Raw genomic sequence first — 24,952 nt, 5'->3', positions numbered from 1 at the left:
GACCAGAGCTCGAACCCATGTCTCCTGCATTGGCAGGCGGATTCTTAACCACTGCGCCACCAGGGAAGCCCTAGTAATTATTAATTTGAAATAAATTCTATATAATTATAATCAGTTTTTCATATAATCTACTCTCCTTTAAAAAAATTAATTTAGGGACAACAGCAAGGCTAACAAATTAAGAAAAAGTCAATCTGAATATTATTCTTATGGCAATTAGTCAAGGTAAACATCATGAGTAAGCATAAGACTCTACAGCCAGGAAATCATATTTTAGTTGTACCTTGATTCCTCTAGAAAGAATAGTGAAATTGATCAAAAAATTGGTAGTGCAGGTTTCAAGTCTGAATCTTTTACCAGAAAATAAGGGTCAAAACTGAATACTGACAGTCTAAGACTTACTCACAACTCCAAACTATAATATTATCTCAATGGTATTTGTCAAAAAGGGTCCAGATAAGTGAGCAACCAGTCAAAACTGTGGGAGAAAATACAATGTTTACATGGAGAAGTCAACAATATAGTCTATGGCTATCATAATTTAACCCTGCCCTGTAAATGAATCTTTTCCTAATAAATTCATTAACTTCTCCTGTAAGGTTGATCTCCTCACTTTCATGAACACCCACCTCAGTCTCTCAAATACCTACCTGTCCTTGTGCTGCTTAAGATTCCCTTCCTTTTACTCCAAATACTACCTTATTTCTCTAAGCTTCAGCTCAAGTTCCACATTTTCTACTAATTCTGATCCCTCCTTTATCTTATTTTAAACAGCACTTGAAATAGATCCATCAGGCTTTATACTTAATTGCTGATATTTAATCTGATTTAATTGTATGCCTAAATGTAAAAAAAGAAAGCGGGAAAAGGAACTTGGGAATCAATATCTAAGGAAGTGTAGATGAATGTGGCATAAACTCCACCTTCAAGGAACATATAATCAACAACGACCACTATGACAGGCATGTCAATCACTACACATAAAATGGCATGTAATAAATGCCACAAGTGCTCCTATAAACAAAGAATTCTAAAGACAGGGATCAATTTTCAAATGTGGAAGATAGTGAGAAATTACAAAGGGTATTACGCAGGGAGAAATTCAAGTTGTATCTTGAAAGTCTTTCCAAATAGGTAATAAATTCCTTGAAAACTAAGACTATAATAACTATTTAAGAAAAATCTCCCACAACACTGGGTTTTAGTAGGTATATGGCTATTTGATGAATTAGTCTTCCCCCCCCCCTTTTTCTTGTATTGATAGCTTAGCCATGGATTGAGACGTAACTATGGAAAGAAAAATAAAAAATTAAACCACTGAATTCCATAGCTTAGCAGATTAAAAGAAAAAAGTTTGATTGAATTAATTCTGTAAAGAGAAGCCATAATCACAAATTTCTGAATCTAATCTTATACTCTCATCCATGATTTATTACCTTCTAGTCAACAACAGCACACACAAGAGAAATTAGATCCCATTCCAGAGAAATGAACTTCAATATGTTCTAAAGTTACCTTGTGAAAAGTTGGGTGACATAGCTTGATTGACAGCAAATACACTGTTTGACCTTGGGGGTGTCTGTAACTGAGGTGGTGGTTGAGCAGTCATAGGTGCAGAATTTCCAGGCAACACCACCACATTTGACTGACTGACAGTTGTTCCTAAGGCTGTTGGATCAGTTACACAAGTAGCTATCAGAATGTTATTTGAATTGCCAAAAGTTGTGCTTGTAGCTGGCATTAACTGTATGTATCCTCCATCCTTGGAAACACATGGTGTAACATTGGCTGAAAAAGCAATGCTGTCTTCATTCTGAGTGTTGTTTACTGTAGAGTCTTCAGGTTTGAATGTTAAAAGGCTCTGTTCCATTGAGGCTGAATCCCCAATTCCTTCAGCAGATGAGACAGCACCTGTGGTTTCTTCTGAAGACAGGCATTTAACTACTTCTGCATTTCTGGCAGGTGATTTAGCAGGAGAAGACAAAATTATAGTTGGCAAGTTTTCTCCACTGATACTAGAAACAGCACTGTTAAGTTCAGAATCTGAGGAAACAAATGGATCATCACTGATGATAATTTTGAGAGAGACTATATTTGATGCATCTATCTCTGTTGACTTGTTGCCAGCTGGTTTATCACTAGTGTTCTGGGACTCAGGGTGAGAATCCCTCATTGAAGAACACACAGATTCTGAAGGAAGAGAATGTATATCTTCTATAGGATTAGCTTCTGGGGGTATCAATGTAACTTCCTCACAGTTATTTTCACCTAAAGAGAGAAAAATACTATCTCCATCTTCTTTTACAGAAGATGAGGGCTCTTGTGAACCCAAAGCAACTTTCTCAGACTTGGAGGGCTGAGGTTCATGATCTGTATGATTTAACTCAACAGATGATGAATCATTAGATGGTTGTTTAATCGAAGATACTGAATCTCCAAGGTGAATTTCTACCTTTTGTTCAGAAACAGTTAAACCCGAACCTTCAAGAGACACAGGTAATATTTTACTTTGAAGTGAAGAATTATCTTGGCAATCTGAAAGTTGCTGTGATGCAACTGGTAACACATTATTAATTTCAATTTTACTCTGGTAAATTTCTCTAGAATCCGGTGACTTGGAACCATGGAAATTAGTTGTAAGTCTTCTTGTATCGTCAGAACTTTCACAAAATTGACCTTTTTTAGATGGCTTTCCAGTTAATGGAATATTTTGGGATAAAAGCTGAGAAGTTTTTCCAGAGAGAATTAAGTTCTCATTGTTAGTTTCACCACCAAGGGAAACAAATGAAGTTATTGGTATATCAGACTGATCAGGCTGTAATCGAGATTCATTCTGCACACTTGGAGACAAAGAATTCTTTTCAACTTCCATAGCCAAGTCAGTTTCAGTAGACATCTGATTGGTGTATAATTCAGCACAATGCTGATTACATTCGGCATCAGAGTTTATTCTTTGGTTAAAGTCATTCAAATTAGGCACAGACTCAAAGGTGATATCAAGGTTACACTTCTGTTCAGTAGATACTACTGTTTTAAAGGCCTTTTTCTGGACGCTAGAGTCTATCTGGGAAAAATGTTCCTGGGCTTCCTGTCTAAGCTCATCACGGTTGCTGCCATTCTTCAAAACATTTGATGTGTCTTCATTTTGATAGGATGTACAAAATGGGGGTTGACCAGATTGATCATCTGCAAAATATTAGGATGGTAGAAAGATATGGTGAGTATGTAACAGCTTTTAAGGTAGTCATCTTTACTATAAAACCTATTTTGCCAAGGAAGTAACTAATCTTTGACATACCAGCAAGTGGAAGTCTGATAAACTCACTCTCTCACTTTTTGAGTATCAAAAAACTCACAGGTACTTTTCTTATTACTGATGCCTTTGTTAACAAGTGCCAAATTGTTTTTCAAGCTTTTTAGAAAACAGATGACACAAAGAAGGAAAAAGTATATATGTTTAAGAACATTTAATATGTACCAATATATAAAAAAGACTGGCTACAGACATAGTGTTTTCAAAACAACTGACTTTTCAACTTCTACCATTTCTACTGACCATACTTCATCTGATATATTCTTGAAGGTGAAATGGGGCCAAGTACATTTTGCATGATCACCATTTGATGTTACTGTGTACACTTTAACATTTATTACACATTTACTGAAGATCAACCATATGACCAGTACTGGGATACAAAGATGAATGACCCAGTCTCCGCCCTTGGTGATATCAGTCTAAGGGAGGCAGACATAGGACAGAAAGTCATAATGAAACATGCCAAAAACCACAGTAGTATAGGAACAAAAGGCACCTCTTCTGGCCTATGGGATGTGAGAAAGTGTTATTGTACGAGGAGATCTTGACAAATAAAAGTGTTAATAGTTGGAAAAAGAAGGGCATTTGAGAAAATACTGATATACTGTGTCATACATCATTCACAGTTTAGAACAGAAAACAATAACAATTAACATTTTGAAAAATATTGGGAAAAATCCAGAAAAATGTATATCAACTATCATAAAATTCTGTTAATGTGACACTGGTAAAATAATAGTGGGTATGGAGCACATGTGAATCCTTATTGTGGGGAAACCAGTGGAAATTATATACAGGCCACATAAATTCAGGGGTAGTCAGTTTCAACGAAGTGGGAAGAGACTTTCTGAGAAAATAGGATTTCAAATTTCATTTTGTGCAGGGCAGAGCTTATCTGAAGCACAATCTTCCACACATAATATATATGAGAAAGACACGCCCTCCTACAATTCAGCCTGAGAAGAAATGGAGGATTGGGTTTGGGTAGAGGCAAAGGACTCAAAGTAGGAATATAGTCTGAGATATTCCAAAACTGGTTTTTGGAAGGCGTGATGTGAAACTTGGAAGCCATGAAGTCTTTTGAGGGAGCTGGAAGGGGTCATGGCATTTAAGAATAGATGAACAGAAAAGATTATTTTGGCATAGCTTGGCGTAGACAGAAATGGATAGAGGTGGTACCAAAGAGGCGTAAAGTTTAGCAAGTGTGAGATGCCAGGATAATGTGAGAGAAGCCAGGATAATGGTTATCTTTGAGGAACAGGGATGAAAGGAGTAGTGATTGGGAAGGGATATGAAGAGGTGTTTTTGTGGTGCTGGCGGTATTCTATTTTTTGACTTTAGAGATGGTTATGTGGGTATTTGCTTGATTATAATTCAATGAGCTGAAGTATACTTTTATTGTGCACTTCTGCATATGTTATGTTTCACAAAAATGAAATTTTAAGAAACTTGGCCAATATTTAAAAGATGTAAGATAGACATATTCACTGCCCTCCCTCATTCGTAAGTAGTTATTGTGGACAATTATGTGCCATACTGGTACTCTATGGGAGGCAGAAACATAAAGAACTGGCTTAGCAGACACATAGGAATATAACCTAAAACCTCATAAAACCCATAATTCAGGACGATCAGCAGAGTATATAATTTCCTCCAAATAAGTGAGATACTGATATTGATACTGAGCACTCAGCTAAGCTTGTTTACGAGGCTGGATGATTAATACCACAAACCAACCTTACACATCAGGGATTTGGATATGTGCCTCAAAAAATTATGTTAAATGTTACAGACAGGTTGAACTGGTCAACACTATTAACACCAATTTGTGCATGTCTACTGCATCATGAAGGAATGAGTACTAACAATTCACCTTTTAATCAAAGTACTAAAGGTGTGGGAATAATTTTTTTTTTTTAAATGAAGAGAGAAAACTTAGAAACACAAAAATGACCTACGTGGTAATTTGAACAACTTTCAAATTAAACATTTTCTGCCTTTGAGATTTTGAGACTGATACTAGGATTTAGATTGATATTAACAAAATCAAATTCTTACCAGATACTTCTGTTTCAAAAGAACCTTTAACTGCTAGATTAGTTTCACCTGCTAAGACTACATTGAGATTGGTTTCCATATGCTGACTGGAAATGCCTTGTGATATATTTTTATTATTCTTTGTTTTACCTGTTAAAAAGGGAATAGGGAAACAATTGGTTAAATGACCAAAATAAAAATAAGCAACAATTAATACAGCTTGACAGTGGTCAAACAAATGTTAAAGTTTGGTCTTAATTATAGTCCTTTAATTATAGTTTTTAACATGTTGCCTTGTATATCATTGACAAGTATGATTTTTCCACTAGACCAGTGCATTTTTTTAAAAAATAAATTTATTTATTTATTTATTTTTGGCTGCGTTGGGCCTTCGCCACTGTGCACGGGCTCTCTCCAGCTGCGTGGAGCGGGGGCCACTCCTCGTTGTGGTGCACGGGCCCCTCACTGCAGTGGCCTCTCCCTCCGCGGAGCACGGGCTCTAGGCGCGCGGGCCTCAGCAGCCGTGGCTCGCGGGCTCAGCAGTTGTGGCACGCGGGCTCAGTAGTTGTGGCGCACGGGCTTAGTCGCTCCGCAGCACGTGGGATCCTCCTGGACCAGGTCTCAAACCGGCGTCCCCTGCCTTGGCAGGCAGACCCTCAACCACTGTGCCACCGGGGAAGTCCCTAGACCAGTGCATTTTTAACATGTTCTCAGACAATGCTGGTCTGCTGGTTTGGAGACTACACTTTGAGAACTACTGCACTAGGCCATAAGATTGAGGGCAATAGACAAATATTTTTATTCCTCTTGTATTATCCAACTGTGTTTAGTATAATATATGTACAGGAGTAGACCTCAACACATTTTTGATGACTGGCAAAACTGCCCACAACTAACCCACCTCACCCCAAAAACTGTTCCTTATTTTTACAGCTAAAGTATCTTTAAGAAAAAATAAAACAAAAAAGCAACAAAAAAACCTCTTTCATATCCATTATGTTTGCTTTAATGAAAACAGGAACTTTTTCCAGATGCTCTGGGAAATGTTGTTTTACTCTGTTTAAGCTGTTTCTCCAGAGAAACATTTTTCTCCTAACTGCTTTGATAGAAATGTTCTATTTACCATAGTCAAATAGATCAAAGAGTGCCTGAAATGCTGGATCCGATTCTGTCTGTTCCAATATATCCTGTATAGCTTCTTCAGACATGTGGATTTCACTCTGCAAAAACAAAAAACAAACAAAAAGTGATCCTAATTGAATTAATATGGTTTAATACCAGCAAGGTAATTAGAGGACATCTGATATTTTGTACCTTTTATGTAGTATTCCCTTCCAAGAAAATTTCTTCTGATTGTAACACTATTCACTTAAAACAAATTAAAACAGGAAGACTAGAAAATAGAAAGTGAATGCTCCCTAATACCACTAATTAGAGTTAATCACTTTGGTGACTATATCCCCAAACATTAAAATAAAATAAATATAGAATAAAACCATGCTATAATGTTATTACTTGACACACACCACTGTGTAAGTTTAAGGTGTACAGCATAATGACCTGACCTACATACATTGTGAAATGATTACCAAAATAAGCTTAGTTAATATCCATCATCTCATTTAAAAAAGAGAGAAAAAGAAAAAAATATTTTTTTCCTTGTGAGAACTCTTAGGATATGCTCTCTCTCTTTTTTTATTATTTATTTTTAAAAATTTATTTATTTTTGGCTGTGTTGGGTCTTCGTTGCTGTGCGTGGGCTTTCTCTAGTTGCGGTGTGCTGGCTTCTCATTGCGCTGGCTTCTCTTGTTGCGGAGCACGGGCTCTAGAGCACAGGCTCAGTAGTTGTGGCGCCCAGGCCTAGTTGCTCTGCGGCATGTGGGATCCTCCCGGACCAGGGCTTGAACCGTGTTCCCTGCACGGGCAGGCGGACTCCCAACCACTGCGCCACCAGGGAAGCCCCAGGGTATGCTGCTCTCTTAATTTTCAAATACTGTTGACACTTGAACAACACAGGTTTGAACTGTGCAGGTCCACTCATATGCAGAATTTTTTCAATAAATACGTATTACAGCACTACAAGATCCAAGGTTGGTTGAATCTGCACTTGCAGAACTGGATACATGGAGCGCTGACTGTAAACTTTTCAGTGGGTTTTAAAAAAATTTTTATTTTTATTGGAGTATAGTTGTTTTACTATATTGTGTTAGTTTATACTGTACAGCAAAGTGAATCAGCTATATGTATACATATATCCCCTCTTTTTTGGATTTCCTTCCCATTTAGGTCACCACAGAGCACTGAGTAGAGTTCCCTGTGCTACACAATAGGTCCTCATTAGTTATCTATTTTATACATAGTATCAACAGTGTATATATGTCAATCCCAATCTCCCAGTTTATCCCACACCCCCTTCCCCCTTGGCTTAAGTGGGTTTTTGACTGCATGTGGAGTAAGCACACCTAACCCCAAGCTGTTCAAGGGTTAACTGTATACCATACAGCAGTGTTAACTATAGTCATTATGTTGTACACTGCATCCCCTGTACTTATTTATTTTATAACTGGAAGTTTGTACCTTTTGACCAGCTTTATCCAATTCTTCCACCTCTGACCTCTTTTTCTATGAGATTGGTTTAATAATGTTGTTTAACCTGCTTTCTTCACATAAGTTTGTTGTACACTGCTTTCTAGGGCCTTCAATATAAATCTACCTCACTCTTTTTATCTGCCTGTTTTGGTTTCTTCATTTTATTATTTTTTAAATTTTAAAGTTTTGGCTGTGCCACGTGGCATGGGGGATCTTAGTTCCCCAACCAGGGATAGAAGCCGCACCCCCTGCAATGGAAGCACAGAGTCTTAACCACTGGACCGCCAGGGAAGTCCCTGTCTCTTCATTTTAAATACTTCTTTCAAATGTTGGACAATCCTTGTTTATGTGCTCATACTTAAAAGGAGCATGCCAAAAGCTGTCCTTAAACCCTGTGCCAATAAGGAAGCAGGGACCTTGTCAACTATAGTCTAAGCTGTAGAATAATTACAGAACCATCTGTATTTTTAGTTTTTCTTATTTGAGTTAGATTTCTTGCTGGGACAGTTTATGGCTGACAGTAGTGTTTCTGAGGAACAGTGTGAATGGGGAAAAGATATGGAGTTTAACTATATACTTCCTAAACTTTACACCTTATCATCCTGTTTGTAGCCCTATCTTTGCATTAACTTTCAGAGGTACTAGAGACAAGTCTTTTGGAATTTCTGTGTTGTAAAGTGGCTTTTACCTGAACTTTGCCTTTACTGGCTTAGAATCCTGGGTCTGCTAAGTCAGGTACCACTTGTCCATTTCAAATTCTAAAAAACTCTTTTTCTGTCCTTTCCTCTTCTCTGTCCTTGTGGGTTTACGCTTTTTCTTTCTTTTTTTAAAAATTTATTTATTTTATTTATTTATTTTTGGCTGTGTTGGGTCTTCATTGCTATGCACGGGCTTTCTCTAGTTGTGGTGAGCGGAGGGCTACTCTTCGTTGCGGTGCGCAGGCTTCTCATTGCGGTGGCTTCTCTTGTTGCAGAGCACAGGCTCTAGGCATGCAGGCCTCAGTAGTTGTGGCTCGTGGGCTCTAGAGTGCAGGCTCAGTAGCTGTGGCGCACGGGCTTAGTTGCTTCACGGCATGTGGGATCTTCCTGGACCAGGGCTGGAATCCGTGTCCCCTGTGCTGGCAGGCAGATTCTTAACCACTGCGCCACCAGGGAAGCCCCTGTGGGTTTATGCTTTTTAAAAATTCCCTATACTGTCTTTTTAGTAGGGTACAAAACTAAACGTTTAACCCACTATCCTTCTAAAGGGAAAGAACTCTTTTGTTTACATAACTGCCACATTTAGCCAATTCTCACTTTTGTACATTTGCATTTTTTCTAATTTTCAGTTATGGTAAATAATACGTGAAAATCTTTATCCAGGCATCTGTTCATTCTTTGGGATTAATTTTATCAGTGAAATTACTAGGTCAAACAATGCATATATTTAAAATTTTGAGAAATCCTGTCAAGAAGCCTTCCAGAAAAGTTGTATAAGAATGCTTGTTCTAGGGCTTCCCTGGTGGCGCAGTGGTTGAGAATCTGCCTGCTAATGCAGGGGACACGGGTTCGAGCCCTGGTCTGGGAAGATCCCACATGCCACGGAGCAGCTGGGCCCGTGAGCCACAGCTGCTGAGCCTGCGCGTCTGGAGCCTGTGCCCCGCAACGGGAGGGGCCGCGATAGTGAGGGGCCCGCGCACCGCGATGAAGAGCGGTCCCCGCACCGCGATGAAGAGTGGCCCCCGCTTGCCTCAACTAGAGAAAGCCCTCGCACGAACCGAAGACCCAGCACAGCCAAAAATAAATAAATAAATAAATAAATAAAAATTAAAAAAAAAAAAAAAGAATGCTTGTTCTAATGTATGGACACCAAGGGGGGAAAGCAGGGAGGGGGGTGGGGGTAGGGGGTGGGGTGGTGGTGGTGGGATGAACTGGGAGACTGGGATTGACATATATACACTAATACGTATAAAAGAAATAACTAATAAGAACCTGCTGTATAAAAATAAATAAATAAAATTTAAAAATGGAAAAATAATTTATGTATATATAAACTGAAAGGATGGGTAATACTAATTATCAGTTTTATTGGTAAATAGCAATGAATAAAATGATATCACCAACAAAAAAATAAGGAATGCTTGTTCTGTTCTATGTAACAATGTACATGCTCTTACCTTTAATGGGGAATATCAATTTTTAAGCATTATCAGTCTAAGACATAAAAGTAATCTGTTGTCTTCATTTGTATTTCTTTACTATTGAATTAATTTCCATGTTTATGAACATTTGAACTTGTTTGGAGATCAATATGATTTAAATGGAATGACAAACTTTTTAAATGAATCTCATAAGAAAATTGACACAATAATTTTGGCTAAAACACTCTATTTCAAAGAAGTTTCAGTACACTCTGGCTAGGGGTATTTATTTAGTCTCCTTTTAATAGCACAAGATTTAAAAATTCTCATTTTCAGTTATCTGTAAATCCTTCTGCAATGCTATGTTTTCTTCAGTTTTGGTGAAGCATACATTTGGATCCCAAGGGATAGGAAATTCATGTGGAGCAAGAGGTAAGGTGGAACTCTCACGAAGTGATTAAAAACTTGGATTTTTAAAATAAAAATGGCCATAAAATGAAAAGAAAAACTTGAAGTTAAAGAACCAGTTAACCTTGACAATGAAGATATACAGAGAACATCAATAATTCTTGATGAAATGTGATTTAGGAGAAAGCCAGGAGCTTGAACAAATATTTCTGTATCGATGAACTTGAAAATTTACAGTAATATAAATAATGTCAAGAGCCAACAATGCAATGTTAATCAAACTATGAACTGGTGCATACCCTCTTACAAAAGTTACTGCTGAAGAAACACATTTTTCTAGTAAATTTCTTATTACAGTCTAAACTTTAAAAATCAGAATTGAAAGAATCTTGAAATACATGTTCCAAAGGTACTTGGTGGTTTGCCTTTTAATTTTCTTTAATGATGCTTTTAACAAGTAGATATTTTGAATTTTACAGAAGTCTTAAAAAAAAACACAGTTAGCGATCTGTGTAGCAAAAGAAATCTTGCCTACCCCAAGGACACAAAGACGCGTAAAAACATTTTAAAAATTCACCTATTTGCACAACTGGCTCTGTTCTCTTAGTGAAGCTTATGTACATACTACTCCATTGGGCATTATGTATTGCTGTACTTTCAAAGTCATTGAAATCTGAATTTTTAACTTTTCCCCAACATACAATATTATGAACACCATGAACAGAGTGTTGTGTCTTCACTTTCTTATAATCTCTCACAGTTATCTAATAGAGTGTCTTGATTATGGTAAGTACCTATGTATCTTGTGGAGAAAATATAAGTAAGGAGTTGAAGGTTATAAAAATTTAGAACCCGGGATATGTTGAACATTAAGATAGGAGAAGCTTTTTAAACAAGACTGCTAAATAATTTAAAGGTTGCTTTCAAAAGCTTGTCATGTTTTCTTAAATTTACTGAATTTCACTTTGGGAAAATATATCAAAAAAAAATTTTTTTTCTTTTAAAGTATTCTGAAGGAACTGACAAAAAGAAAAAAAACCTCAGTGGTTTCACCCAGAATCCATTATCTGAAAGAAAACTGCTACCATAAATTCATTAAAATGAATTCATTTTGTGGCACAGCAACAAAACTGAATGTATTATCTGAGAGTCCAAGTAAAAGGCTATGCAATAGCCAAAATCTCAGCTGTTCTTCAAAAAGGTATTTGCACCTGGACAAATCTTAAAACTCATATTGTTAAATTCTTCTTTTACTAGCTCACCCTCTTTCATCTTCACTCTCACTGAATAGCAAGTGACTATAGCCCCTATCTTCCTTCTCTTAGCAATAAATCTCACCATTATTCATTTAGTTAGTAACCTTTCTTTTTTAAAGTGTCTTGTTCATTTTATTTTGTTCAATATTACTTGGATTCATCATGTATCTTTAACATATTATTTCATTATTTCTTTATATTTTTATACAGTTTGTAGCAGGTGCAGAAGAAATGTAATTTATTTTATATACACTGTACAGTACTGCTTACTGCACAAAAATATAACCACTAATGAATCTTTAACTATTAAATACTAAGAAATACATTACATTGTTGTATGGATACAGGAAAAGTGTTTTACTGATATCTGGAAGAGTTGGTTAGAGTTATTAGATGGTTAGGAATGTCTTATTACTTTTACCATCTAAATAACGCAATTTTAATATATGTAAATCAAATCATCATATTGTATGCCTTAAACTTATACAGTGAGAGATATCAATTATTTTTCAATAAAACTGGAAAAAAAAATGCAATTTTGACCTTGAAAATTCACTAACACATTTTCAGGTACAGATTACATTTGGATAATGAAGGAAATTTATAATTTAATTATTATTTTAAATCATTTTATACATCTGTTAGTAATGGTTTTGAAATGAAACAAGAATACCATCAGTTTTAACTATGAATATATGTACCACACACACACAAACACACACACACCCTTACCCATACCTGAAGTCCCAGGAGTTCATCAATTGAAGTCTCTGGTTCACTAGGGTTGCTATCTGTTTGCTTAGGTACTTGAGCAATACTGTTGTCACTGTAATACAGAAAGGAAAATTTTTAGCATAGTTCTCAATTAGGCAAAAACAATTAGGTATTTTAAACACAAACAGCTTACCTAGTCAAAAATTTATTAATGTTTTCTGCAAGCTTTTCTTGAAGAGATTTGTTGCTTAATATTTTTTCTCGAGCATTTTCAATAACCATTTGCTGGAAAACAAAGTCAATATTAGCAAAAGCACAGGATAGAGTATTATGTTATTTATTTAAAAAGAATCAATGGAAGCTGGATAGTTTTAATAAATCTAGGTGGAAACTCAAAAAGTTATGGTGGCTCCCTCGATATTAACACCTGACTAGTATACGTTAACCACTTACAAGTGTTTTCACAGATCCTTCACCAGCTCTTTCTTCACTGACTACAGAATACAGTTCCAAACTCTTTAGCTTTTCATACAAGATTTTTAATAACCTGTCTCTATCCTAGGAAAAATGCCCTATTATATTGCATAATCCAGCAACAATGATGTATTTACAGTTTCGTAAACACACTTCTGTTTCTTACCTGGTGCATTTGCACATGTTATCTATTCTGACTGGACTGTCTGCTACTGTTAAATTTCACTACAGTCTATCCCAAGGCAATTCTACTGCAGTCTTTTTTCTGGCCACGCTGTGCGGCTTCCAAGATCTTAGTTCCCCAACTAGGGATTGAACCCCTACAGTGGAAGCACGGAGTCCTAACCACTGGACTGCCAAGGAACTCCCTCTACTGAAGTCTTATAGAAATACTGTATTTTACACACACACACAAACACACACATAATCTAAATATACATATATATATATTTGTGTATATATCAATAGTTATAAACTCAGGAATATCTTAAGTTGCAAAGTTTGGGAAGGTCACTTACTTTTTCTACTGCAAATGTATTTGGATCCTGGAAATTCCGTATTGTTGAATGAGGCCCAGACAAAGTGATACTTTTCCTTTGAGATTCACTGAAACACATTTTAAAAGCTTGTCTTTTAACTAGTATGAATAACCAATTCAATGATAATTACATGTAAAGACAAATCTTAAGATCATGGTGGAACAGATATTTTCTCTATTTGTGGTAGGAACAAAGGGCAGTAGAGTTGAAAAGCATTAATAGACTTGAATTAAGAAATGAATTTGAGGCTTAGCTTTATTACTTATTAGCTATATGGTCTGTAGCAAGGTACCCTCTGACCCACTCTATAATGGGTTAAAACCAACTGCCTTATTGGGTTTATGAAAGAATTCAGTAAAAATAAAGTATATGTAAAGACTTTATAAAAAGGTCAAGGTTCTTATAAATGTTAGATACTATTATATTAGTTCTATTGTTTTAGGTGGTTAAGTGAGAAACCTTGCCATAAAGGAGGATGAGGTCAGCCTTGAATGAGAGACAATCAACAGTAAAAATTCCAACAAAAATACCCATGGCATGGCAGTTGAGAAAACAGAAAAAACATTTTAAACTATTATCTCTCTTTTCTGAAATATCCTTCAAACAAAGACACATGGGCTAAATAGGACAGAAAGAAACTTTTCTCAGAGAATGTCCCTGAGAAGAGTTTTTAACCATCGATTTAGAACTTTAAATATGTGTTTGTAGACCTTAAAACATGCAGGTATTATATTTGTTTAAAAGAATGCTTATTTCAAAAAATCTGAGCTAACACCAATTTTAGATATACCTTTCTATACCACTATAGAAAAAAGATATTTCTAATGAAACAGTGATTAGGTCAGTGATTACAAAACACAACCTGATTTCAGGGTGGATAGAATGTGAAAAAAAAAAAAAAAGTGTTTTGAAATGGATATAATAGTAAATAGTCTCAACTACTTAATGCAATCTTGTTACCTTATTCACAATGTAAATATCGTGGTGTAATTTTTTTTTTTGGAAGGTTATTGGAAACTTGTCCTTTTAAAAGACATTTACCTTTTGCGTCTACCAGGAGACATTAAACTGGCATGAGTTTTCCTTTCCTGAGGACCAGGAATGATATTTAAAGCCTCTCCAGCTGTATTTCAAGAGAACAAAGCAGTAAGTCAAGGAAACTGAATAGTTTTCTATACTTGAATTAATGAAATAAATAGCACTACAAAGTGATTATTATTTTATATTAAATTCAGTTAGTATACACTGAGTGCCTACTCTGTGCAAGGCACTGTAGAAGATATTAAGATATATAAAACATAGTCTCTGTGACTTAAGGTTTTATGATAAAATACAAAGTACAGTATACAGAATAGTCTCAACAAAAAATACCATGGCAGAACAGAATAATTATAAGAAGTATAAACTAAGTGTACTGGGTAAGTGTTTTTACCCAGAGGTGTTAAAGAGGTTGGAGAAAAGATGGAAATAAGGGAGAACATAGTGGATGTCAATATATTTTACCTGTGCAGAAGAGAAAAGAGACTGGTCTAAGAACTGAGAGGTGGCACCTCAGTTCTAACCCCAATTCTGTTATTAACTAGCCTTTTACACCTTAATATCATATGTTTATAATAATTTCAAGTATATAAGAAGCAAGAAGTATCAGATGATCTCTAAGTTTATCCCTAGCTCTAAGATTCAGCCAGGAATATGCAGGATTTTCAACAGGTAGAGATGGAAAAACATTCCTCATTCCAGCAGGACAGACTACCATGAACAAAGATAAGAAGGTGGTGAAATATAATGCGTATTCCTTTTAAAATCAAATAACAGGGTCTTTTCTATTAATGAAGAGAACTGAGAACTAGAACAGAGTTCAAGGTTGGACTTCAGCTAGAACAGACATAAGAAGAATCCTAGATTAAAATGTCTCATAGATTTAATAATATGCATATTTAATGGCAGATTTACCTCAAGTCTATTCTACTTCTAGCCTCTTATCTACTTTTTGCTATAATTTTATACCATGAATTTAAAGACATTAGCACATCATCTCATTTATACAGTTTGATTAAAAACAAAATTTAAGAGTGCAAAATGTAAACTTACGGGTCATAGTGTCTTGTGATTGTGAATGGTTGACCACTACAAAATTTGACCTCAAAGGAGTTGAAATCTGGCCAGCTGGCCGAATAACTTGTGTAGCTGTCAAAGGAGAATTAGTAAATTGCCCTGAAAGATACGGTAAAGTCAGCAACTCTGAACTGACAGGAGCTGCTTGAGATGCAAGCCTTCTCTGCCGTTTGATTTCTGCAATTCCACTTCTTGTTCGGGCTGAAACACATGAGCATTTAAAAAAAATAACTCAATGTCAGAGTAGTTTGGGAATTTTAAGAAGTTTACATGATATGTGTTCTACTACATATTTAACATGGTGGATCTACGGACTGAAAAACAGCCCTTAAAAATATCAACTAAGTTTACGCGATAATTTCAAAAGAAACAAACTAAAATTGAGTACATTCAAACTTTAAAAATCCAAGAATACATTTCTTCTGTAATAATTCACACTGATAACATCTCCACAAATTAGGAAACAGACTTATGGAATGAGAATTAAAAGATGTGAATACATGAGAGCCAATGAGAAAAATAAGGAATATTTAAAATGCATATTTTTACAATAAATGAAAATATTATTTCCTAATATGATAACAGTACTTAGAAAAGCAGTAGTTTAAACAAAATATAAACTTATTATACATGTATTGTTAACTAAAATGTTCATCTGACAGTAAGTTTGAGTTTAAAGTAATTCTGAACATTATTTATAGTTTAAAGTTGAATACCAACCTCTCTGATTGGCAGCAAACCCTGGGGAACTTTGCATGCTCCTAATAAACAAAAGTAGTTTGACATTAAAAAACTTCTGTTGCCAAATACATTCTGATTTAGTTACAGTCAGACCTGAAGTAAATTATGAGTTAAAAGGCAAGAAATCTCTCTCAGACAAAAAAGATAAGCACTTTTTCTAGGTAACCAAATCTTATTTGCTTTAGGAGAAAAATAGTGGCATATAAACATACACACACACATAATTTTAATAATCAAGTTTCTATCCAATGCAATAAGCATTACAGAGCCTTGACATCCCACTATGAGTACAATTTGACTTGAATTTAGGAACTCAATATATTTAAGAAAGCTATAATATTTTACAATTATCAATTATCTTTTATAACTATAGAGATGCCTTCCCAGAGAAATTCTGATTTTACATATAACTCCATACATAAATACTTCAGAATCCAAGTTGATTTCAAAGGAGATCCTGCTTTCATCAAATTTATGACTATGACATTACTTCATGGAAGCTCTAAAGAAGGAACAAAGCAAACAGATAAGAAAATTCACAATACAAGCTGATTCTCCTTTTAGTATGAACTGAAGTTACCCATGTATTGATATTTTGTAAACAGTCAGACACTGTGCCATTGTCCTCAAAAATCTGTCAAATAAATCGCTACCAACAAGAGCCACAAATCTTACTGAATCGAATAAGCGCTTTTTTTCTTTTTTTTGCTGCACCCCACGGCATGCAGGACCTTAGTTCCCTGATCAGGGATTGAACCGACGTCCCCTGCATTGGAAGGCAGAGTCTTAACCACTGGACTGCCGGGGAAGTCCTGAATAAGCAGTTTTAATAGCACACGAACCAATCTTGGAGAACACCTGGCTAAGAGCCTTCTTTTTTTAGGTAATACCTTGTCAATAAAATGTTGCAGTAACTTATAAATATTCATAGGTGTTAATTAAACTGTGAATGTCTTTGAGGATGTTTGCAAGGGGAGGAAAGATGAGGGTCAGGAAAGGGGAATAAGAGCAAGACTACTGGGCCTTCCCTGGTAGCGCAGTGGTTAGGAATCTGCCTGCCAATGCAGGGGACACAGGTTCGACCCTTGGTCCAGGAAGATCCCACATGCCACGGAGCAACTAAGCCCGTGTGCCAAAATGAAGCCCACACGCCCTAGAGCCCGCACACTGCAACTACTGAGCCAGCGTGCTGCAACTGCAGAAGCCCATGCTCCTAGAGCCAGTGCTCTGCAACAAGAGAAGCCACATCTGGATGGACCTAGAGTCTGTCATACAGAGTGAAGTAAGTCAGAAAGAGAAAAAAAAATACCGTATGCTAACACATATATATGGAATCTAAAACAAAAACCAAAAAAAAGGTTCTGAAGAACCTAGAGGCAGGACAGGAATAAAGACGCAGACGTAGAGAATGGACTTGAGGACACAGGGAGGGGGAATGCTAAGCTGTGACGAAGTGAGAGAGTGGCATGGACATATATACACTACCAAATGTAAAATAGATAGCTAGTGGGAAGCAGCCACATAGCACAGCGAGATCAGGTCGGTGCTTTGTGACCACCTAGAAGGGTGGGATAGGGAGGGTGGGAGGGAGACACAAGAGGGAGGAGATATGGGGATATATGTATAGCTGATTCACTTTGTTATAAAGCAGAAACTAACACACCATTGTAAAGCAATTATACTCCAATAAAGATGTTAAAAAAAAAAAAAAAAAGAGAAGCCACCTCAGTGAGAAGCCCACGCACCACAACAAAGAGTAGCCCCGGCTTCCCGCAACTAGAGAAAGCCCGTGCGCAGCAACAAAGACCCAAAGCAGCCAAAAAAAAAAAAAAAAAAAAGAGGTCAGACTACCAAATAAGATGTGGTACAGAGTTACACAGAAAGCATTTGGAGCCATTCTAGCAGTTTAAACTGAGGAAAGAAACAAGGCCCCTCCTTAAGTGGGGTATTCACTTGTAGCTGTCAGAGAAGCGTAAGAAACTATGGTTTTCATACTAGACTCTAGTTAAATAAGATACATTCTAAAATTGATACTTATTCTAAGGATGGTGAAACTGGCATTCCAAGGCCCTGACATATGTAGAAGGCAGATATTAGTCCCATGTGAAAATTCTAAAAGCAGAAGATTCAGAAGTATTACTATTCAAGTTTGTTTCTTTATAAGGGGAGAACAAAGGAGGCACGGATTCTACATTATCAATTTTCTGCATGTGTAATGAAGATACAAGTGTATAAGGGAAGTCACATGGGGCCCATGTTAGGAGATTTGCATTCACCAAGACTGGGACTAGATTTGTATTCAGCCAGAGATCTGCCTCTAAATTGTTATGGGAACCTGGGAGTGCCATTAATTTCCTCATTTCTAAACATTTTATTAAAGTATGCAATTTACTTCAAATTATTCCAATCAAAGACAAAGAAATATCAATAACCTATAATTTCAAAATTAGATCAGTATTATATAAATGCACAGTGTGGGTCATAAGATTTATATGTGAAGCGATTCTTACACGCGCTTGCATTCCAAAATCACTATGCACATTCTGATAAGCTTATTGTATAAGCTTTTTATTACCTGATCTGAGAAAGTGTATGGTCTAACTTCTTCCACAGAGATGACAAAATTGCTGGGACATCATTTGATGTTTCTAAATCATAAGAGGAAACGTTTCATAATAAATACAGTTGGAGAAAATTCATCATTTAATTTGAACAGACACAGAAAATCAATAAGGAAAACTTATCTCTCAGCTGTTGACATTTTGTTGGGAAATGAGAAATAAACCTATCTTGTAAAAGACCTGCAAAGCTACAACGAGGCTGCTTTCTTTGCTCAAGCCATTAAGAATCAGATACAATACGATGGAGGAGGAAACTTGTGAAAACTATGAAGGTTTTTTAGATCAATAATTTTATATTTTCTTTGAAATATAAAAGACAAACTATTTTAAATCTTTCTTCTATTTATCATGTGACATTTGAAAGTAAATTAAAATAATTTGATTTATAAATTAAATTTATAAAATTATACAAACCCCTGTGAGTGTGGAAATTAGTTTTCTACATCCAATGTTTTCATGTCCAAATCACCGTGATTGCTCAGCAACTACTCAGAATTACAGGTAAAATTCCTGAGGACTAATTAGTCTTTTTCAGGATGTGTTCTAAAGCCACAATGATAGGAAATTCATAAGGTATTTAAATTCTTTACTATATACTTATAAAAGCTCAAACCAGAGAAAGCTACCCAACATAAAAGTAGGATATAAACCTTTGTATTGCAATAACATATTGTTTCTGAGGTCATTTTACACATTAAACATTCCTGTAAGATAGTTAAAATAGTTTAGGAAAAGAAAACCTTTAGGCCCTGAACTTCTAGGCTTATTACCCTCTACAGTTTCTAGTTTTGTGATCTCGGAAAAGTTATCTGGCTTCTCTAATCCTCAATTTTCTGATACTTAACAACAGGTCTAAACAATCAACAACTCTAACTGGATTATTTTAAGGACTGAGATAAAACCTATGAAAGCACATAGCACAATGCTGCAATAGACAGTACTCAATAAATGTTAAGCTTTTTTAAAAAATGTTATCATTTACACTAATTCTTCACTGCTGAGTCTCTTCTTAACATGTTGTAAACTACAGAAATAACCAATATGAGAGAATAAATCTAATTTTCTCCTTAAGACACGAATTTAGGAAAAGTGTTATTTTATACTTACCACTCAATAAAAATGAACTATTTAATTAGATATTTCACAGTAAATTTTACCTCATCATAGTTGACACAAGTTTTCTTATGGCTTTTAAGAAGTATTAATATCCTTTAAAAATTATTTCTAATTAAAAAAATTAAATAAATGCTGTATAAAACTGACAAAAAAATCCCTGAACCTGAATTCTTACCTTTTGCTTTCATAGCTACATATTCATTCAAAATTGTTGTCAAATTTTTTCCAAATAAAGACTGAAAAGAAAAAGATCAAGCATTACCAAAACCAAATAATACTACCAATAATTTCCCACTACAAAATATTTCACCATAAAAGTTAATAAAAGATCTGGATTACAGAGCAGATGATAAAGAAATGGTGAAGAGCAGGTCATCATAGATGGAAACAGTCGCTTGTCAGCGGGTGAATCCAATCTTCTAAGGGTAAAGAACCTTGTCTGTTTGAATAAGATATTGTGACTATGTTTCTTTAGCTAAGATAGTACAATGGCAGGAATGCAGTTTTCAGTTGGAGATAGGGATCCAGTCACACAAATGAGGACCCACTCCTAATCTGCCCTTTCTATCCTGAATGCCACGCGAACCTGCCAAAGAACAAAGTAAAAAAAATTGAGTGTAAGAGATATACTTCCCAAGGATCAGTACCTTGCTATTTTAACTTCTATCATCTCATAAAGTCATTCCCCACTGCCCCCATTCCTATCAGTAATTAAAGGGCAGGCTTTTATTACCTCAAGTTTGAGGTCATATAATAGAACATGAAAGAGAGCCAAGGATTTTTAGAGCAGACAGTTCTGGTTTTAAGTTCAACATTTACTGTATGTGTGAAAAATCACCCAGATTTTCTAAGACTTACTTTCATATATAGAAATGACTTCCTAATGACTTAAGACATATGACTTCTTAATTAATACAATCTTTTGTGGTGAAGATTGATGATAAATGTAACGTATCTAAGACAATGTCTAACACATAGGTGATTACTTCCCTTCCCCCTCCTGAACTTTCATAGCAGATCCCTATTTTATTCTTCTGTGTCATTAAAAAAATTTTTTTTTATTTTATATTAGAGTATAGTTGATTAACAATGTTGTGTTAGTTTCAGATGTACAGCAAAGTTTTTCAGTTATACATATACATGTATCTATTCTTTTTCAAATTCTTTTCCCATGTAGGTTATTATAGAATATTGAGCAAAGTCGCCTGTGCTATATAGTAGGTCACTGTTGGTTATCTATTTTAAATATAGCAGAGTGTACATGTCAATCCAAAACTCCCAATCAATCCCTCCTCCTCCCTTCCCCACCCTGGTAACCGTAAGTTCGTTCTCTGTGAGTCTGTTTCTGTTTTGTAAAAAAGTTCATTTATATCATTTTTTAAAAGATTCCGCATGTAAGTGATATATTTGTCTTTCTCCGTCTGACTTACTTCACTTAGTACGATAATCTCCAGGTCCATCCATGTTGCTGCAAATGGCATTATTTCATTCATTTTAATGGCTAACATTCCATAGTATATATGTACCACATCTTCTTTATCCATGCATCTGCTGATGGACATTTAGGTTGCTTCCATGCCTTGCCTATTGTAAAAAGCGTTGAAATGAACATTGGGGTGCATGTATCCTTCTGAACCACGTTTTTCTCCAGATACATGTCCAGGAGTGGGATTGCTGGATCATATGGTAGCTGTTTTTAGTTTTTTAAGGAACCTCCATACTGTTCTCCATAGTGGCTGTACAAATTTACCTTCCCACCAACAGTGTAGGAGGGTTCCCTTTTCTTCACACTCTCTCCAGCATTTGTTTGTAGACTTTCTGACGATGGCCATTCTGACTGGTGTGAAGTGATATCTCATTGTAGTTTTGATTTGCATTTCTCTAATAATCAGCGATGTTGAGCATCTTTTCATGTGCCTCTTAGCAATCTGTATGTCTTCTTTGGAGAAATGTCTATTTAGGGCTTCTGCCCATTTTTTGATTGCATCGTTCATTCTTTTGATATTGAGCTGCATGAGCTGTTTGTAAATTTTGGAGATTAATCCCTTGTCGGTCGCATCATTTGCAAATATTTTCTCCCATTCTGTGGACTGTCTTTTCATTTTCTTTATGGTTCTCTTTGCTGTGCAAAAGCTTTTGAGTTTAACTAGGTCCCATTTGTCTATTACTGTTTTTATTTCCATAACTCTAGGAGATGGATCCAAAATAACATTGTTGCAATTTATATCAAAGAGTGTTCTGCCTATGTTTTCCTCTAGGAGTTTTATAGTATCCCGCCTTACATTTAGGTATTTAATCCATTTTGAGTTTATTTTTTTGTATGGTATTAGAGAGTGTTCTAATTTCATTCTTTTCCATGTAGCTGTCCAGTTTTCCCAGCACCACTTATTGAAGAGACTGTCTTTCCTCCATTGCATAATCTTGCCTCCTCTGTCGTAAATTAATAGACCATAAATGTGTGGGTTTATTTCTAGGCTTTTTATCCTGTTCCACTGATCTGTATTTCTGTATTTGTGCCAGTACCATACTGCTTTGATGACTCTAGCTTTGTAATATAGTTTAGAGTCAGGGAGCCTGATTCCTCCAGCTCCGGTTTTCTTTCTCAAGATTGCTTTGGCTATTTGGGGTCTTTTGTGTCTCCATACAAATTAAAACATTTTTTGTTCTAGTTCTGTGAAAAATGCCATTGGTAATTTGATAGGGATTGAACTGAATCTGTAGATTGCCTTGGGTAGTACAGTCATTTTGACAATACTCATTCTTCCAATCCAAGAACATGGTATATCTTTCCATCTGTTCATGTCATCTTCGATTTATTTTCATCAGCATCTTATAGTTTTTGGAGTACAGGTCTTTTGCCTCCTTAGGTAGGTTTATGCCTAGGTATTTTATTCTTTTTGATGCGATGGTAAATGGGATTGTTTAATTCCTCTTTCTGATCTTTTGTTGTTAGTGTACAGGAATGCAAGAGATTTCTGTGTATTAACTTTGTATCCTGCAACTTTACTGAATTCATTGATGAGTTTAGTAGTTTCCTGGTAGCATCTTTAGGATTTTCTATGTATAGTGTCGTCATCTGCAAACAGTGACAGTTTTATTTCTTCTTTTCCAATTTGGATTCCTTTTCTTTTTCTTCTCTGATTGCTGTGGGTAGGGCTTCCAAAACTATGTTGAATAAAAGTGGCAAGAGTGGGCATCCTTGTTTTTGTTCCTGATCTTAGAGGAAATGCTTTCAGCTTTTCATCACTGAGTATGATGTTAGCTGTAGTTTTGTCAGATACTGCCTTTATTATGTTGAGGTAGGTTCCCTCTATTCCCACTTTCTGGAGAGTTTTTATCATAAATTGGTGTTGAATTTCATTAAAAGCTGTTTCTGCATCTATTGAGATATCATATGGTTTTTATTCTTTAATTTTTTGATGTGGTGTATCATACTGATTGATTTGTATATACTGGAAATCCTTGCATCCCTGGGATAAATCTCACTTGATCATGGTGTATGATCCCTTTTACTGTATTGTTGGATTTGATTTGCTAGTATTTTGTTGAGAATTTTTGCGTCTATGTTCATCAGTGATACTGGCCTGTAATTTTCTTTTTTTGTGTGGTATCTTTGGTTTTGGTATCGGGGTGATAGTGGCCTCACAGAATGAGTTTGGGAATGTTCCCTCCTCTGCAATGTTTTGGAATAGTTTCAGAAGGATAGGTAACTCTTCTCTAAATGTTTGACAGAATTCACCTGTGAAGCCATCTTGTCCTGGACTTTTGTTTGTTGGGAGTGTTTTAGTCAGTTTCAATTTCATTACTTCTGATTGGTCTGTTCATTTTTTTTTTAAGTTAATTTATTTATTTATTTTTGGCTGCATTGGGTCTTCGTTGCTGTGTGCGGGCTTTCTCTAGTTGCAGAGAGCGGGGGCTACTCTTCATTGCGGTTTGTGGGCTTCTCATTGCGGTGGTTCTCTTGTTGTGGAGCATGGGCTCAAGGTGCGTGGGCTTCAGTAGTTGTGGTGCGTGGGCTTCAGTAGTTGTGGTGCGTGGGCTCAGTAGTTGTGGCTTGTGGGCTCTAGAGCGCAGGCTCAGTAGTTGTGGTGCACAGGCTTAGTTGCACTGCGGCATGTGGGATCTTCCCAGACCAGGGCTCAAACCCGTGTCCCCTGCATTGGCAGGTGGATTCTTAACCACTGCCCTACTACGGAAGTCCCTGGTCTGTTCATATTTTCTATTTCCTCCTAGTTCAGTCTTGGGAGATTGTACCTTTCTAAGAATTCATCCATTTCTTCTAGGTTGTCCATTTTAGTGACATAGAGTTGCTTGTGGTACAGTAGCTTCTGTGTTATTTAAAGTCTGAGAAGTTAAGGGATACACCTAATACTAACTTGATCATTATACCTTGCTTTATTTTTAGTAGCTAAAAAAACAATTGCTGAATGAATGCTATACAATGAATTATGTCCACATAAATTCCTGTGAGGTCACAGCAAAAAGGTGGTCGTTTATAAGCCAGGAAGACAGCCTTCACCAGGAACTGAAACAGGGGCACTTGATCTTGGTCTTTCCAGCCTCCAGAACCATGAGAAGTAAAAATTTGGGTGGTAGATTTGCTTGTAGTTACTAGGGTATTACTGCAGCTAGGCCCCCACAGCACACAGAGCTACACAAACACACAGATATGCTAATCCACATATACAAAAAAATCTGTATTTCTGTATATAACTGTACATATATTAAAATAAACATAACTTCATACTGATATCTCTGACTATATAATTTAACGCTACAGGTCTCATTCTTATTCTTATTTGTACTTTCTTTCTCACAGAGTGAGAAACCTCGCTCCCATTATCTATAATATATTAATTTACTTGTTAAAGTTGCTAATTTAGAAGAATTCAGAAGAATTTAAGATT

The 24,952-nt window shown here is 36.0% G+C and overlaps 1 protein-coding gene across 3 annotated transcripts in view; it reads right to left on the bottom strand.

The window, feature by feature from the left end:
* Window positions 1-24,952, bottom strand: part of LOC103000798 (protein NPAT) — a 63,080-nt gene that overhangs the window by 8,382 nt on the left and 29,746 nt on the right. The window contains exons 1-12 of one of the 3 annotated variants that reach the window (XM_057552982.1): window positions 20,221-20,242; window positions 18,884-18,956; window positions 16,727-16,810; window positions 16,288-16,328; window positions 15,544-15,768; window positions 14,494-14,575; window positions 13,432-13,519; window positions 12,633-12,724; window positions 12,464-12,551; window positions 6,477-6,573; window positions 5,375-5,503; window positions 1,516-3,186 (exon numbers count right to left, since the gene is read on the bottom strand). In XM_057552982.1, the coding sequence (XP_057408965.1) occupies window positions 1,516-3,186; window positions 5,375-5,503; window positions 6,477-6,573; window positions 12,464-12,551; window positions 12,633-12,724; window positions 13,432-13,519; window positions 14,494-14,575; window positions 15,544-15,768; window positions 16,288-16,328; window positions 16,727-16,728 (2,515 nt within the window). In that variant the 5' untranslated portion in view covers window positions 16,729-16,810; window positions 18,884-18,956; window positions 20,221-20,242. The other 2 variants (XM_007172990.2, XM_007172991.2) reach the window with 2 other exon arrangements.

Source organism: Balaenoptera acutorostrata, chromosome 9 (assembly GCF_949987535.1).
Source record: "Balaenoptera acutorostrata chromosome 9, mBalAcu1.1, whole genome shotgun sequence".
Taxonomy (NCBI): Eukaryota; Metazoa; Chordata; class Mammalia; order Artiodactyla; family Balaenopteridae; genus Balaenoptera; species Balaenoptera acutorostrata.
Note: the sequence above shows the minus strand (reverse complement) of the source record. Positions and strands in the feature narration are given on the sequence as shown.